Raw genomic sequence first — 15,183 nt, forward strand, 5'->3', positions numbered from 1 at the left:
ACAATAACAAATGAATTCGGAATGAGTCGGGTCTTTCCGTAAAGGTTCGTGAACAGGTGCTCGAGATCTCGCGAGATCGTCCTTTTCCGCTTTTGAGTAAGCAATGTAAGACGACAAAATATAATTTTAACTAAAATCCTAATCAATCCACCATTAAGTAAAATGAATTGGAAATTTTAGATAAATCTTACACACTGTAATATATTAGCATTTATTTCAGATGGATTTTGTGTGAAAACCATCGTTATTATTTCGTAAACAAGACGTGAAAACTCATACCCTCCCCACTTAAACTATATGGACATGAGACACTTATTATTTTGCACAGTATTGACGTCTATTTTGCTTTTTTGATTAACAGAGCTCAGTTCAGTGATAAGGTGTTTGCATGTCTTACGAATGAATTAAATTTTCACTGTAGGTTGTTTAAGTCATTTAATCTCACGGGCATGTGTATGTGCCAGATATAACCGATTTTGGGCAATGGCAGATCTGCCTAGGCCTACTATTGTTATATTCAGTACCAAGCCAATGCTGTTGAGCTCTTGGCCTTTTTCAGCCACCTGATCAGTTATACTTGTCATTTTGTAGATGGTAGTGATCGTAAATCTACAATATATATTTAGTTTTAGTTAGGGGTACCAGTACCCTGATACGATGGTAGGTACTCTGTTTATTAGTAGGCAAGATTTAGGGTGCAATGACTAACCGGCAGAACCAACCTATAATTCTGCTTTTCTGGGCATAGAATGATATCAAATTTGACTAGTACCTATTGTATAATAAGATGGTTAGGTATCCAAGTCGCTGTATACATGTAATTTACATGGCTGGATTAGTTACATGGGCTTTAACTACCGGTACCCTGTATGGTTTCACATTAGAGTTTAATTATTTTTACTTTTTTTTCCAGCATGGCTCCACGTAAAGGAAAGTCATCAGCTCCTCAAGAGCAAATAAGTTTAGGTCCTCAAGTTGAAGAAGGTGAAGATGTTTTTGGCATCGCACATATTTATGCCAGTTTTAATGATACTTTTGTACATGTTACTGATATTTCTGGAAAGTAAGTATTGAATTTATCTGTTATTTTTGTAAGAATATGTCATGGCCCTTGATGGGTTTGAAACCATGTCCCTTTACAACTTGAGATTACATTAATTAGAACTTAGAAAAGAAACAGCCCAGCAAATAGAATGAGTTTTAATCTGAAGATTTGAGTGTTTTTGTCTGTAGATTATTTTTTTTTATACAAATAGGTTGAATTTATCATTCTTATAAGCCCATCTGATAATTTTAATAGTTTTAAGTATATTTTGTGCAAGCTCAGATGAAAAAAATATAATACTACTCTCTGGCCACATTGAGTTCTAAATTTAATATTTTCTCTCATGTCTCAAATATTCAAAATATGATTTTCAAGTGCATACCAATTGTCTTCGAATGCCATGAATATATAAGTTTTGAAAATTTTGCACTTGAAATGAACACACTTCTCTCCAAGAAATTTGATGTGAAAATAACTTGCATTTTTAACTGAAAATCTCCCTCTGTAAAATCATAGTTTCAAATAATTTTGTTTTCAATGGTTGGCATTTTCATCAACCTAAAGACAATCTAAGACTCTCAGCAATATTTGGAGATTAATATTTCAATTCATACAAAAATGATGGCCAAAATGTGATTTAGAACTTGATGTGGCCAGAGAGTAGATGGAATGATTCAGTCTTTTTGTCAATATAACATGGTCAATGGAGAGTAAATTCTGTTTCAGGGAAACCATTTGTTGTGTCACTGGTGGCATGAAAGTGAAGGCTGACAGAGATGAAGCATCCCCATATGCTGCTATGTTGGCTGCTCAAGATGTAGCTGAAAAATGTAAAAATTTGAAAATCAGTGCCCTTCACATTAGATTGAGGGCAACTGGTGGTAACAAGTGAGTATTATTCCTTTCCTTTTTCCAAAGAACTAAATCTTACATCAGACAGGTAATAATTGGAAAATGATTTTGGCAGCCAATTTAAGTCTCCATTTCCTTGCCTGAAGATACTGAATTCAATTTTATTATCAACTTTAATTAATTGTGTACTCGTATATAGGTCTGTCTCCTTAGACACATTGCAATAATGTCAGTATGGTGCAGAAAATTTTGGCCATGAAGGACCATTTATAAACATGTTCAGTTTTAATTTCTCTAGATATGAAAAATTGAGTTGCAGTGTAGTTTGTATGTGTGTACCAGTATTTGTAGGATCATAATAGAATTGTTTGAATTTTAGGACAAAAACTCCAGGACCAGGAGCTCAGTCAGCTCTACGAGCTTTAGCTCGTTCAGGAATGAAGATTGGTCGAATAGGTGAGATAGTTATATACTTCCTTAGAGGTTTCTAAGAATGCAACACTGCAATGATGACACTGGTTTCTGAATTGAATTTTGGCAATCATTTTCATATGAATTGAAATATCAATTACAAAATACTACTGAAAGTCTTTGAATGCCTTAGGGTTGATGAAAAGGTTAATCAATGAAAAATTTATTAATTGTAAACATGATTTTACAGAGGGGAATTTGCAGTCATTTTCACATAAATTTTCAGGGAGGAAAGTGTGTCACCTTATATTTCTATGAACTATGAAATGGCATACATTTGAAAATTTCATTATGAATATATATGAAATGCGAGATAAAATTCAATTTAAAGCTCAATGTAGTTGGTCTTATGCCTTGAATAAAATATTTAATTAATTTATAATTATCGAAATATAAACATTTCAGAGAGTTATTTACAATATTGAAATCTGATCCCAATCTGGTATATAACATTGCATTATTTGTCCACATCTACAATTCTGTCCAATACGTAATGGTATGTCAAAATGAAGAGGTTAACCTCTCCACATTTGATTTTGAAAAAATAAGCATGAATTTACCTCAAATATATTTTATATTGACTGTCACCTTCCAGTAAACTAGTTATTACTATTTGTAGGGACACTACAAATTTGATTGGATCATTTTCATTCCTACAAGTCTGTACGTGATGACACAGTTTCAAAGGGATTAATGATTCAAATTGTGTTGTAATTTCAGAGGACGTAACTCCAATACCATCTGATTGTAACAGAAGAAAGGGTGGTCGTCGTGGAAGAAGATTGTAAATTAAAATAATAAAAAAAAAATAGATGAGAAGTTTGTTATTATTTATGCACATTGTCTGAACTGACCATTGCATGCTGTGCTCTTATTTCTTAAATGAGGCTTATGCTACTGTTCTTTCTGATGAGGATTATTCCATTACATGGGTTATGCCCTTAGTAACTATCCACCTTCTGATAAACCTAGCTTTATCCCACATACGGTATATTGTAGGTTACTGGTTATTCATTCATTTCATTTTCTGATAAATACCGACTAAGCGCCTTTTATTTTGGGTCTGGTGTCCTCTAGGATCATCACTGGTAATTCAAAGCATGTTTTAAAATCCTTGACCCCCATGGCTTATTTCTAATGGCACCATTGAAATTTTTTTTTTTTTGAAGTCATCTTTGGACTTTCATTTCGGTAACTCTAGATAAACATTGTATATACATGTAATATGGTTAGGCACATTGTTAGCCCAAGCTAACTGGGACAATTTCTATTGTGTCAGTAAGATTAATATCCGTTTACAATCCTTACTGACCTCCATTTGTGGAATTGGGTTTCTCCAATTTGCAGAACCCTGATATTATATTACTTTTATAAACACCTTTCAATCAAAAAAAAGGGTCAAGACACAAAGGCTTCAGTTTTCTGTTCGTGGACCTCTTTCAATCACACTCATCAATTAATAAAAAAAAATCTGAACTGAATCAAAACTCCATTAGAAGGGAATTAAAACCATTCAATCGATGACAATCATCAATGTTCACAATATAATAAATGAGAAAAGTAGATGGCCACTAGCTCCAATTGTGGAAACCGGTTGATAATGTATGTTTCAATTTGAAATTAGTTTTAAAGAGATCCAAAGTCTTAAAATTGAGCTGTTCCCATTTATTAAAAAGTGCAAAAAATGATGAGAACAATCAAGAAAAAAATAATTCCTAAAATGCTATGTACATGAATATATAAGTTCTTCTGACAATTTCATTTTACATGGAAGAAACCATTTCAATTGATTTTAGTTGATCAGACTAAGTATCTGTTATGTCACATATAGGTGTCTGTTGTTTCCATGTTTATATGTTCCCTAGAAAGAAGAAATGAAAGAATGATCATTAGTACACAAGACTGCAATTTTCCCAAATGTTTATAAAGATGCTACATAATATTCATGAACATGCTAGTGCCCTAGTATGCAACATTTACACAAGATAGTATTGAATAAACAATTTTCTGGAAAAGATAATTTTCATGTATAAAATTACTGAGTCAACACATGCACCAAACAAAACGTGATCTGAAATGTAAACCAAAGGTATTTTTGGGGGTTTTGTTTTGTACCCTTTACTTAATTCTTACTATCTGTCAACATTTGGTTACGTGGAAAAGTTCACCTTATATTAATCACATCACAAGATCAATGGCATGTAATTTTTGTAAAATAGCCATCAGCCAAACTTCAAATAAATGCCAATGGTTTACTTTTTTTTTAAGCATTATTACGGAAGCAACCTTTGGCTTTTTTTAAGCATCTGATCACAGTCTTGAGCTACAACTATAGATCAAACTCATTATTGTTTCAACAAATAACCTGAAGAAAATGTGAAAATTCTACAATAATTAAAACACATACTAATATTTTTGTTTAATTGAAAGATGTTCCTTCAACCCACATGTTGACAGATATATTCCGTAGATTAAGTACATGTAGGTTCAATATAGAATGTAGGAAAATTGAAATGAACGATATGAAAATATTTGTGAAATATCATTAGTAAAAATTGCTAATAAAATAAACTTCCTCACCAATACACGTATTAGTAACATAAATATTGTAACCACAACAACAATATTAGTTCCACCCTTGAGTAAAATTGATCTTCTGACAAAAATGAGTTAAAAGTAAAGCTTTGGAAAGAAATTAAGATGATGTTATATTATGGGAAAAACTAGCTGGCCAATAGTAATAAAAATATCCATGCAAAGGGGTAACCATTAAAGAATTTTTTGTACCTTCCATTTCTTCATCACTTTCTTTGTGGTCTTCCTAAAAGCCTTCATCTGATGCTTTGAAATAATCAGTTAATAATTAAATAATGTCTAATGAAAATTCAATAGCATAAGCTTGACATAAGCAATAAGCTTTTGGAGTATAAATAAATAACAACCTTTAATACTGAGTATGATTTAATCTATTTCCAAGATTTGCAGATTACAATAATAAAAATATTCATAACTATAGAACTTGGAAATAAACACTTAAAGATCAGGGAAATTTACTCATTTCAAATCTTAATTTAGTATATTAGGTTATAGACATCCCACATGTACATTAATATCACAATACAAAAAACCATTTAACTCAACCAACTATATTAGTTAAGGGCAGCATTGCTTTCATTTGTGTTAATATAAATTTCATCTGTGCAAAATTCAACATCAATTTCCACAAGTAATGATGTAAAAAACAGAGAGAATTCAAATAAGAGCCAAAATCTTAATTGGAAATATCACATATTTTTTATCTTAATTTTTAACAATTCTGGAAAAGCAAATTTCTCTATATAGGACCTCCCAAATCATAACAAAAACTGTTATCAACTGTGTTTAGTTTGAAAGAATACATGTTTATTTTCCAAAACCTGTAAAAAGGAAATGTACACATTTTTTGAAGGTTTTAATATTAAACTACCAATTTAAATACACCATTATGCAAAAAAAAAAATCAAGGATACACCAACCAAGCTCTGATTAGAATGCACATCTGGATGTTTCGTTTTGTTTTCTTCTCTGGATGATTCCACCCATTATCTGACAAAATTGTTATGCATCTCATGTTCTGGGTCATATGACATTTAACCTACCAGATGCTGTGTTCAATAAAAGATGTTCTTCCTGGAAACTACAGAAAAATGCAAGGCAATCGTCAAGATCTGCATTTTAATCAGATTTCGATTGTTTAGCTTCAGGAATGAAATTTATTTAATTTATCCAAGGTTATAACGACTAGGATTTTATTTGTACATCATTCATTTCAAAATAAGTTCTACTGACTGACTTCTCTATTTTCTTACAGAGAATATCAACATATCCCAAGTACATTACATGTCGTATATTTAAATAAATTTATGTTGTATGTAATGAAATAATTCCTGATTGTTTCAAATTTCAATACCTAGTCTGTTTTCAATTGTCATTTTAATCTAGGATTTGATTTTCTAATTACACAATATTTATATTTTTGTACATATATTTTTCAAGATATAAGTTCACCCCTCAACCTTACTGAAAAAACCATTGCATGAAAAGAAGGTGAAACTATTTTCAAATAATTGCTCAAATTTTTACTTAACACATTTGAAAGTGGCAGTGGGCCAATTTATATTTGCATATTATGAAATATTTAAATCAAAGTTTTATAGCAGAGTAAATGTGATGGTGAAAATCGGACCATTTCCAAAAGTTACAAGCAAATGATGTTCATATAACAAAGATCACTACTTCACTGATAATAACAGAAAAACCAAAATTGAATTATACAAAAGGTTTCAGAATTTGAACACAATTTGAATCATTTTCCCTTTTAATCTTTATTCCAGATCAGAAACTAATATTGTGTTAACTTAATCTTAACATTCTTAATAGGAACAAACTGATTGATAGTGTCAATATTTTAATAAAGCAGATACTGCTGTCATAATGATATTACAAGCACGTAAAGGAATATATAACATAATGAAAAGCAGAGACACAGAAAAAGCATGCATGCTCATGAACACAAACTGATTTGGGTTTCCATATGTCATTCTTCAATAGCAGGGAACCTGGCATCCCAGAATTAATATGAATTTTAAAGAGGTTGATTTTTTTTAATAGTTCAGAAAATTTTGTTGCTTAAATTAATGAAAACTATGGACCAAAATCTAAGAGATACGTGCCCCTTATCTTATACTTTTAACTAAGTTTTAGATGGTCTGGTTGTTGGAAAACAGATGTACAGATGTCAGAAAAATAACCATTCAATTGTAGAGCCTCTATTAAAGCCAAACACCCAAACTAATTTGGTCCGCTTACTTAAAGTGATACGTTATAAACTTATTAACATAAATTTTAAGAATTTTAAACTTGGCGAATATGAGCCAGTAGATATACCTGGTGTCATAAATAACATAACAAGATCCTTATATAATCTGATAAATCCAAAAAAACTTAATAATTATCCATAAATAGGCAATTAAATATTGAAAAACACTTAAGATAAAGCGTTTTTCAATAATTACTTAGTTTTATCAATTTTCCAGATTTTGCAGGGATTCTGTTGTAACTTTATGACACAAGGTAAGCTAACTGATGAATATATACTCATATTGACCATTTCAAGAGCTTAAATTTTATGTTCATTCTAAGACATAGTATCACTTTAACATTAAGTATAATCCAATTTTTCATTATCTCTTTTAAAACAAATTTTTTAGAAATATTTTCACTTATATTCATTTCCAATCATTAATTTTATACAGCCCCTATAATGAAATCCACATGTTTTTAAAATTTCCCGATTTTATATGAAACATTATCAATTTGTGTTCATGATGTTCAAAGAAGCTGTTTTAGACAAGTTGAAAGCAAATGAATTCTACAAAATGGTTCAAAATCAATGAGTGCCTCTTGCTACTGTTGTAAATGCCAACCTTGTCATATCAATGTGTAAACATATATCTAGAAACAGTGTACATCAATTTTTGATAGGGGTGTCAAAGTTGATATGATATATTTATGTTTTAATACAATTTTAACAAGGGTTATCACACAGATTTGGTAATTTTGATGCACAACACCTTTAATGAAGGCTACAAAGATACAGGTAAACACACAGAAAAAAGATATTATGCACAATAAGTACTTTGATTAATATTTAAAATACTTGAAAGTACTGGTATATGGTTAGATGGAATTTGGTAAAAAATATGAACATGAATGATAATGACTGTGATAATGATATGATAATTTTCTAGAAATTGGATGATGTGAGCTTTTTTGAGCATTTCAAGAATTGAAATAATATAAGCCATGCAAGCAACAATGATAAATGGTTATCAAACAATATCTTCTCTTTACATATTATATAAAAACACTTTTGGCACGAGGCAGATGGGGCATATAGAAGTTGAAAGTAATAGAACATTGCATATTACTAATTTCAAAAAAACCTACATTACTTGGATTAAATTTGGCCGATGATCACGTACAATTTTCTAAATTTTTTATTAGGATATCAGTACATAATATGCCTTCGTTTTAGTTTTTCAAAAGTTGTTTTCATAGAAAATTCCTTTAATGCCTTTAACATGATGATTTCGTATTGAAAAAGTAAAAGCCATATTCATGGAAATATTGACCTCTTAAATTTTAATTGCATTGTTTTATGTAGTAGATATAAGATTTTGCAACCATCAGCAGCAAGAAAGACTATAAAAGCAAACATGAAATCAGGACATAAATTAATGCACAAATGAAAATATCAAATAAATGTGATATGGAAAAATGCTGGTTTTGAAAATATCTTGCATTTATAAATAAGATCTCTATCCAGTCTTTGGTTTTGTTAAAATGTGGAATTTTTCTAAGTAAAGCATATCTATTTAAAAATTGATGAAAATAATAAAGTCTATAATAATTTAAGTAATTTAATACTAAAAATTCAGACTATGTCCTCCAATGAATTTCAAAATTTGAGCAAATAAACTACGTCAGTATCATTAACAAGTAAAATGATATTATAATTGTGTTTATTCAAATGGTGTGATTTAATTAAATGCAAATGACATCAATAAACCTTAACATTTAGATAATTAGTAATATATAATAAAAAATAATAAATATTTCATGTATCTATTAACAATAAAGTAATAAAAATATAACTAAACACAATTATTAAAACTCTATGACTACTGATCCCTTTCTAAATTAATGACTAGACAATGACTATATGAATGTGTTTGGCAAAAAGCATTCAATTCAACCCTTATAATGCTTAGAAAATAAATGAAGCTACAATATTAATAAGCAGGACAAAATAAATTGAATACAATTAGCTTCAGTCTTTTATAATAACTTTCGATAGGTCTTTCTTCATAGAAGAAGGCCTTCAAAAAATCTTTCTTTTCCTTTTGTTTTTGAATATTAGTTCCAAATTGAAAAAACTCCAGCTTATTTATTCATGATCAAGTGGTTCAGATCTAAAAATACTAGAATAATTATGAAAGCTAGTGAGGTGGGTGAGCTAAATGAGAAGTGAAATAGGCATCATGATAATTTATTTACAGTGGAAGGTAGGGGTTGGGAGGATTTCTCTTTCAGAAATATCAATTTTACACAAGGGAGAACTCATTTTCAAATCATAAGTAATAAGGTCGTACCTCTGTTAAATTATTCAGATAGAACACAAGAGCTACAACAACACATACCACAGTAATGCCACAACCCATGCAAGAAGTGATAGAGAGAATTGCCAAGCCAATCTATATGAAATGAGAGAGTATCACACTAGATCGTAGTCAACGCGAGGATCAGTTTGATATATAGCTGCTCTATAACTGTACCTATCAGACAGACTACGCTGTACAGGTTTATTGGTAGGGGAATTAAACTGAGTAGTGGAAGTCACTTCATCATCTTCACCAATAGTAGTTTCTACCAGAGAGGATTCCATTTCAGGCAATGCTGTTATTTTACTTTGTAATAATAGAACATATGTTTTATACCGTTTTAACTGAAATAAACAAACAACACTTTTTTTAACAAGGTAACCCACATAGGCTACAACCATGCATGTGGACTCTCTAAAAGAGATGCTGATTTAACATTCAGATGGGTATGCCCTGCAGAATCCTCAAGAACTGTACACGACTCAAAATGATTAAGATCATTTCAAATACTCACTTCAAAATCTAAATATGTTTCCTTAGCGAGGTAGTCCTGTATGTCCCTTGATTTGGCCCCTTTCTCTGGTGCTCCAGCACGATGCTGATGTAGTTCCTGTTCCAAGCTTTCAACCTTTTCTTCATGATTTTTAAATTGTTCCCTCTGAAAATCAAATGATATTTTAGATCCATCTAGAAATTTTTCAGAGCATATGAAGTTATCAATAATCTGAGAATTCTTTCTTGGGTCAAAATTCTCAGCTGTGAATAGATCATGAAACTGCATGGCCCAAATCCAAATTATAGACTCTTTAAACATCAAAATATGAAAAAGACAAAACCCATCAATATAAGTCAGCTATCAACTTACTAAAGTTTTTCTGGTATAAGATACAGGGAGCAGAGGACGCTGGAAACCAGTTTTGGACCCAAGAGCTCCTGGAAGAGGTTCTGCAGAAAATGCTGCAGCCACAAAATTAAGTGTATCCATCCATTCCTGTAATTCTTTACTATTACTGAAAATACAATTCATAAACAGATCATTTTTACAGAAATTTTTTTTTTTTAGTCAAATTTCTTAACCTTTTAAGGTGTCCTCCATTAATTCCCTTTCAAATTTAAAGTTGAATTCAAAATAGACTAGAAGCACAGTATACAGAAATAAAATGAACTATTTGAAATGGTTGAGAAATAATCTATAGAAGTTATCTGATTGACAATCAAAACAATATTTTTAATCTAAAATACCTGGTTTGAAATAAAAATTCAGCCCATTCTGCGGATTGTAATCGGAAAACATGTTGTTTCTTAGTATAGTCAGTGGCCTTGGTTACTAAACAATGATGTACTCTTATAGCATTGCTTGCAACTTCAACTAAATTGCCCTTCTTATATTGATGTTCATCCTTATATAGATATAATATTAGGTCCCTTAATACAGCATAAAACATCTTCCAACTTCTTTTACCTAGACCAGCTATTGAAGATATAAACATTTATTTTAGTAGATAGGTAAGAATTCGAATATTTCAACTAAATTCATCATGTAATTTGAAACATTTCTATTATACTTATTAATACTTTGATCATTAATATTCACAAAACAAATTCACATTGTAAAGGATAATCAATCAGCAACAACCATTAATGTTAATGACGTGAAATGGATGTATTCATGCTGCCTCAAGGGAGTTTTCGAACCAAACAGCATCTCAAAGTGGTGCTAATCTCATTCCATTTAAAACAACTAGGAAATAGAGCTTGAACTTACTTCTCCTTCCATCAGCATCCATACAACATTTTCTCATCACATAACCTTTTTTATATTCTATGGTTTTACTTGGATCAGGCACCTTGAAAAATTGTATAGGTCTAAAAATTATCAGAAGGACTCAAAAATAGCTTACTTTCCTGGAAATTTTCATTGTCAACTGATGTATAATGCAAAAGCTGTTTCATTTTGTTTTGGATGACCATAAAAACCAACAGAATTTTTCAAAAAAACTTATTTTGTTCATTATTTATGTGAACTATAGGCATCACGCCTTATGGTTTAATAAATAAATTCAACAAAGACTTACATCAAGGAATGGATTTTGTCCAATAAACTGTTGAGGGACGGAGACCATCTGCGTAGAAGTTTCATTTGGATGATCAGGTTGAGAATCTTCATCACTTAAAAGACAGAGCAATAGCATATAGTACTGAATAAATCTCTAAACCTCGGATTATTAAACCTAATAATAACAAAATTTCAGTTCCTGAATACAGACATCATACATGCAGAGCATTGAAGGTACATTTTAAATGGTAATACAAAAATACTTACACAGCCCATTCTAATTGTTCACCTTTAATAGAATTAAATACTGTTTTAAGTATATCTTTAGGAAAATTTTCACCATCATTTAGATCAGCTAAATTTTCTATAAACTCAGAACAAGTCATCTTCCTTCCAACAGTCTAAAATATTAACAAACAGTTGTATTACATTATACCCTTTCTGTATACCTCTAAAGACATCTTCGAACACAAATGTGCTTTCTTAGCCTAAGAAGTTTGAATCATTACTTGAATTTGAGCATAATATTTCATGATAAAATCCTCATCAAGTCAATTGGTTTGAAAATGAGGGGAATAACTTTCCAATATTAGGACTAAAGGTGTAATGAGCCAATTATATCCAACTAACCTGTTAGTTAGTCAGTGAAGAAATTAGTTTATGATTTGTTCTAAATAAGGACACAACTCAACCAATATTATTCTGTTTTATTTTTGTGCCTGCATGAATATTTCTACTAGGTGAAACTGTGATAATTAAAATTTAAAGTAGGTTGAGAACTATGTTATCTTGAACCCCACATGTTACTACAAATATTTTAGATTTTATCACCTGTGATTAAACAGTAGAGATAAGAATTAAAATAAATATCTCAACACTTACCTGGCCATGGAGATCAGTATTCAAAAGCATCATTGCACATGTAAGAGTATGACAAGCATCTGAAAAGAACAAAAGATTATTCAATGTAGCAAAGCCAAAATAAATCTACTGTTTGTTACATCAAAATCGCCATTCAACATTCCATTCCACGGAAGATATCACCTACATTCAATTATATCAAGTCAAGTCACAATAATCATGATGCACACTTTTCAATTAATAGTCATAAAGTCTAAAATCATATACATATAAGCTTACCTTCAGAATTAAATGTTCCAGGATTACATTCCATATAACGATGAGAGAAATGAGCTAAAACTCTTTCTCTTTCTTGTGTCTCACCAGTTAAACAGAATTGTTTCAAAAATTTTCTCAGAGAAACATCTAAGGTATCACCAGTAAATTCAAAATTTTTAAGATATTCTTCAGCTACCAAGTTACTGAACTCATTTCTACAATGAGCATAACATAAAATCTATAGTACCATACTCAAAATTAGTATAACTAAGCAAGATATATAACAAAATTGTGCAGCATTGCATTTAATTTTGAAAGTCAGTAAAACAAATAGAAGAAAATTCTTCAACAAATGTATGTGATAAATCTTGCATTTATGTAATAGCCATTAACAAGGCCTTATCGTAAAGCTTAATTCATCCAGTCAAAATACCAGCTACAGCATATCTTTATGATTAAAATCATTGTTTTGGAACCGGCACTAGTTTGAAAATTTTCCATTAATAAACTTTTAAATGTGTATAATTAAAACATAAGATTATATAAAAAGTAACTCACTTTTTAAATAGATGTCTTGAAACATCAGATTTTCTAAATCCATCAAGGGCATACAAGCGCTTAGCTAATCTGGATGCTGAGGGTCTATCAACAGATTTTAATGGTTGATGATAAATACTATCAGCTTCTGATAGACCTGATAAATCTAAGTTACTATCTACTGATGAGTCTACATTGGCTTGGTGTTTAGGTAAAACATTGGATTGAACACCTGCTAATGATGAAAGCACAGTTTTCTCTGATACAGAATTTAGATTAGAATTTAATTCTGTCCCCGACATGTCCTCATTGTCTCTTCCTTTGTTTTTTTGAGATTTTGAGTCTTCAATACTGATAAAACCAGGCATAAACACACGCTCATTATTTTTATCTGGTTTGCGTTCTGGTGAACTATGGCAACTTTTAGAAGTTTGGTCACTAACCTTTTCTAGTGAATTAACAGAATTATCATGACAAGTTAGTGTATCTAAAGAATAAGCCATATTATCATCAATGTCAATATTCACTATCTGATAACCCGTACCAGTTTCTAAATAGTTCTCATGACTTTTACTAGTACGAACTAGAATATCACTTTTAGTAGCACTCCTTGTAGGTGAGATCTTTTCAACACTCTTGCTTGACACCATGACAGTCTGGGTTTCAACAATCTGATCTTTATTGGGAGTCAATTTCTCTCCACCATCTGAATCTGAAGTTTGAACATCGGGTAATACACCACTGTCACCAGAACTGGGAATATCAGACTCACTGAGCTCATGGTTACCATTGACTGATATATTATTATCTTCCGATCTACTAGACATATTTAACTCTAAACACACGACCTTTTCAATCATATTCTTATTATTCTCTTTGATAGTAATACAGTCATTATCACTTCTACTGAAATCAGTGAGTTCTTCAAGACAAGCCACAGGAGCTCTGGGAAGGTCACTCTTTATATTAGATGATTTGTGTACAGGAATCTTCCTCCTTTGTTTTTCTGGAGTCATTTTAGATTTTGATTCTATTGAACTAAATGATTTGTCTGAACTAGTTTCCACACAAAGAGAACTGTTTTCAGATGTTGGAGATTTATCTTGTTCAGCACGTTTTTGTGGTGGTGTAGTTCTTATTATCATATCACCGGTCATAAGAAAAGTCTCAAATCCTTTACCTTTCTGACTACCAGTGGAACCATTGCTGTTTGTAGAGTCATTTAGAGATCCATTATGACAAGCTTGATTATAACTGTCATTTCGGTTTGAGCTTGATGGAGTTATTATTTGTCTTGTTTCTTTCACTGTTAATTTACCATGTAATGGTCTGGGAGGACTTTTTGTTGAAATAGGTATACGTGATGGACTGGAAGTAACTCTACTAGCCATAACTGGAGACCCAAATTCAATTCATAAAATTTGAATAGCTCACTTGCATGATTACTCCATTGTTCTGTAAAAAAAAAAATAATAAAACATGTTATCAAACAAACCAACTGTACTCTATTTCACAATCAACTCTAAAGTTTAAATTAAGCTATTTGTCATCCATATTTTTCAAAAATTGAAATATTAGTCCCATAACAACAATGGATGTCAATTAATTTCATTTAATTATCATACAAACACATCAGACGTTAATAAGCAAATTTATTTCTTTAGAGTTAAAATCCTGTAAACTCTTAAAACTGTTAAGTTTTAACAATAAACTTATAAAAGTTGTAATGTTTTCAAAGGTGCAAAATTAACAAAAAAATTATACAAGAAGAAAAGGGGATTGTTTTGTAAGAATTTCATTCTTAGTGTATAATTCAATAATTACACAGAAAAACAACTAATAGAGCCAAAAATGTTTTGGATGTTAAAATATTAGCTTATAGATTTCATTCACACATTTAT

The 15,183-nt window shown here is 30.7% G+C and overlaps 2 protein-coding genes across 2 annotated transcripts; one reads left to right on the forward strand and one right to left on the reverse strand.

Moving 5' to 3' along the window:
- The first annotated feature begins 97 nt into the window (after window positions 1–97).
- LOTGIDRAFT_209986 (hypothetical protein) lies at window positions 98–3,187 on the forward strand. Its single transcript, XM_009061837.1, has 5 exons — window positions 98–196; window positions 914–1,063; window positions 1,772–1,933; window positions 2,277–2,353; window positions 3,089–3,187. Exons 2-5 carry the CDS (start codon window positions 915–917, stop codon window positions 3,154–3,156), a joined length of 456 nt encoding a protein of 151 aa, XP_009060085.1. The 5' UTR covers window positions 98–196; window position 914; the 3' UTR covers window positions 3,157–3,187.
- Window positions 3,188–9,618: 6,431 nt separating this feature from the next.
- On the reverse strand, window positions 9,619–13,584 carry LOTGIDRAFT_209989 (hypothetical protein; the record flags this gene model as incomplete). The annotated part of the gene is made up of 10 exons (XM_009061838.1): window positions 9,619–9,914; window positions 10,085–10,228; window positions 10,436–10,580; window positions 10,813–11,041; window positions 11,336–11,417; window positions 11,646–11,693; window positions 11,896–12,027; window positions 12,509–12,567; window positions 12,767–12,960; window positions 13,304–13,584. 10 exons carry the CDS (start codon window positions 13,582–13,584, stop codon window positions 9,684–9,686), a joined length of 1,545 nt encoding a protein of 514 aa, XP_009060086.1. The 3' UTR covers window positions 9,619–9,683.
- Between the last annotated feature and the right edge of the window lie 1,599 nt (window positions 13,585–15,183).

Source organism: Lottia gigantea, assembly GCF_000327385.1.
Source record: "Lottia gigantea unplaced genomic scaffold LOTGIsca_5, whole genome shotgun sequence".
Taxonomy (NCBI): Eukaryota; Metazoa; Mollusca; class Gastropoda; family Lottiidae; genus Lottia; species Lottia gigantea.

Excerpts from the sequence above, each read along its gene's own strand:
- LOTGIDRAFT_209986 (XM_009061837.1), top strand. The coding sequence starts at position 915 with ATGGCTCCACGTAAAGGAAAGTCATCAGCTCCTCAAGAGCAAATAAGT. Across the intron at positions 1,064-1,771 it reads GTTACTGATATTTCTGGAAA|GGAAACCATTTGTTGTGTCA; the intron begins GTAAGTATTGAA and ends ATTCTGTTTCAG. Across the intron at positions 2,354-3,088 it reads AATGAAGATTGGTCGAATAG|AGGACGTAACTCCAATACCA; the intron begins GTGAGATAGTTA and ends TTGTAATTTCAG.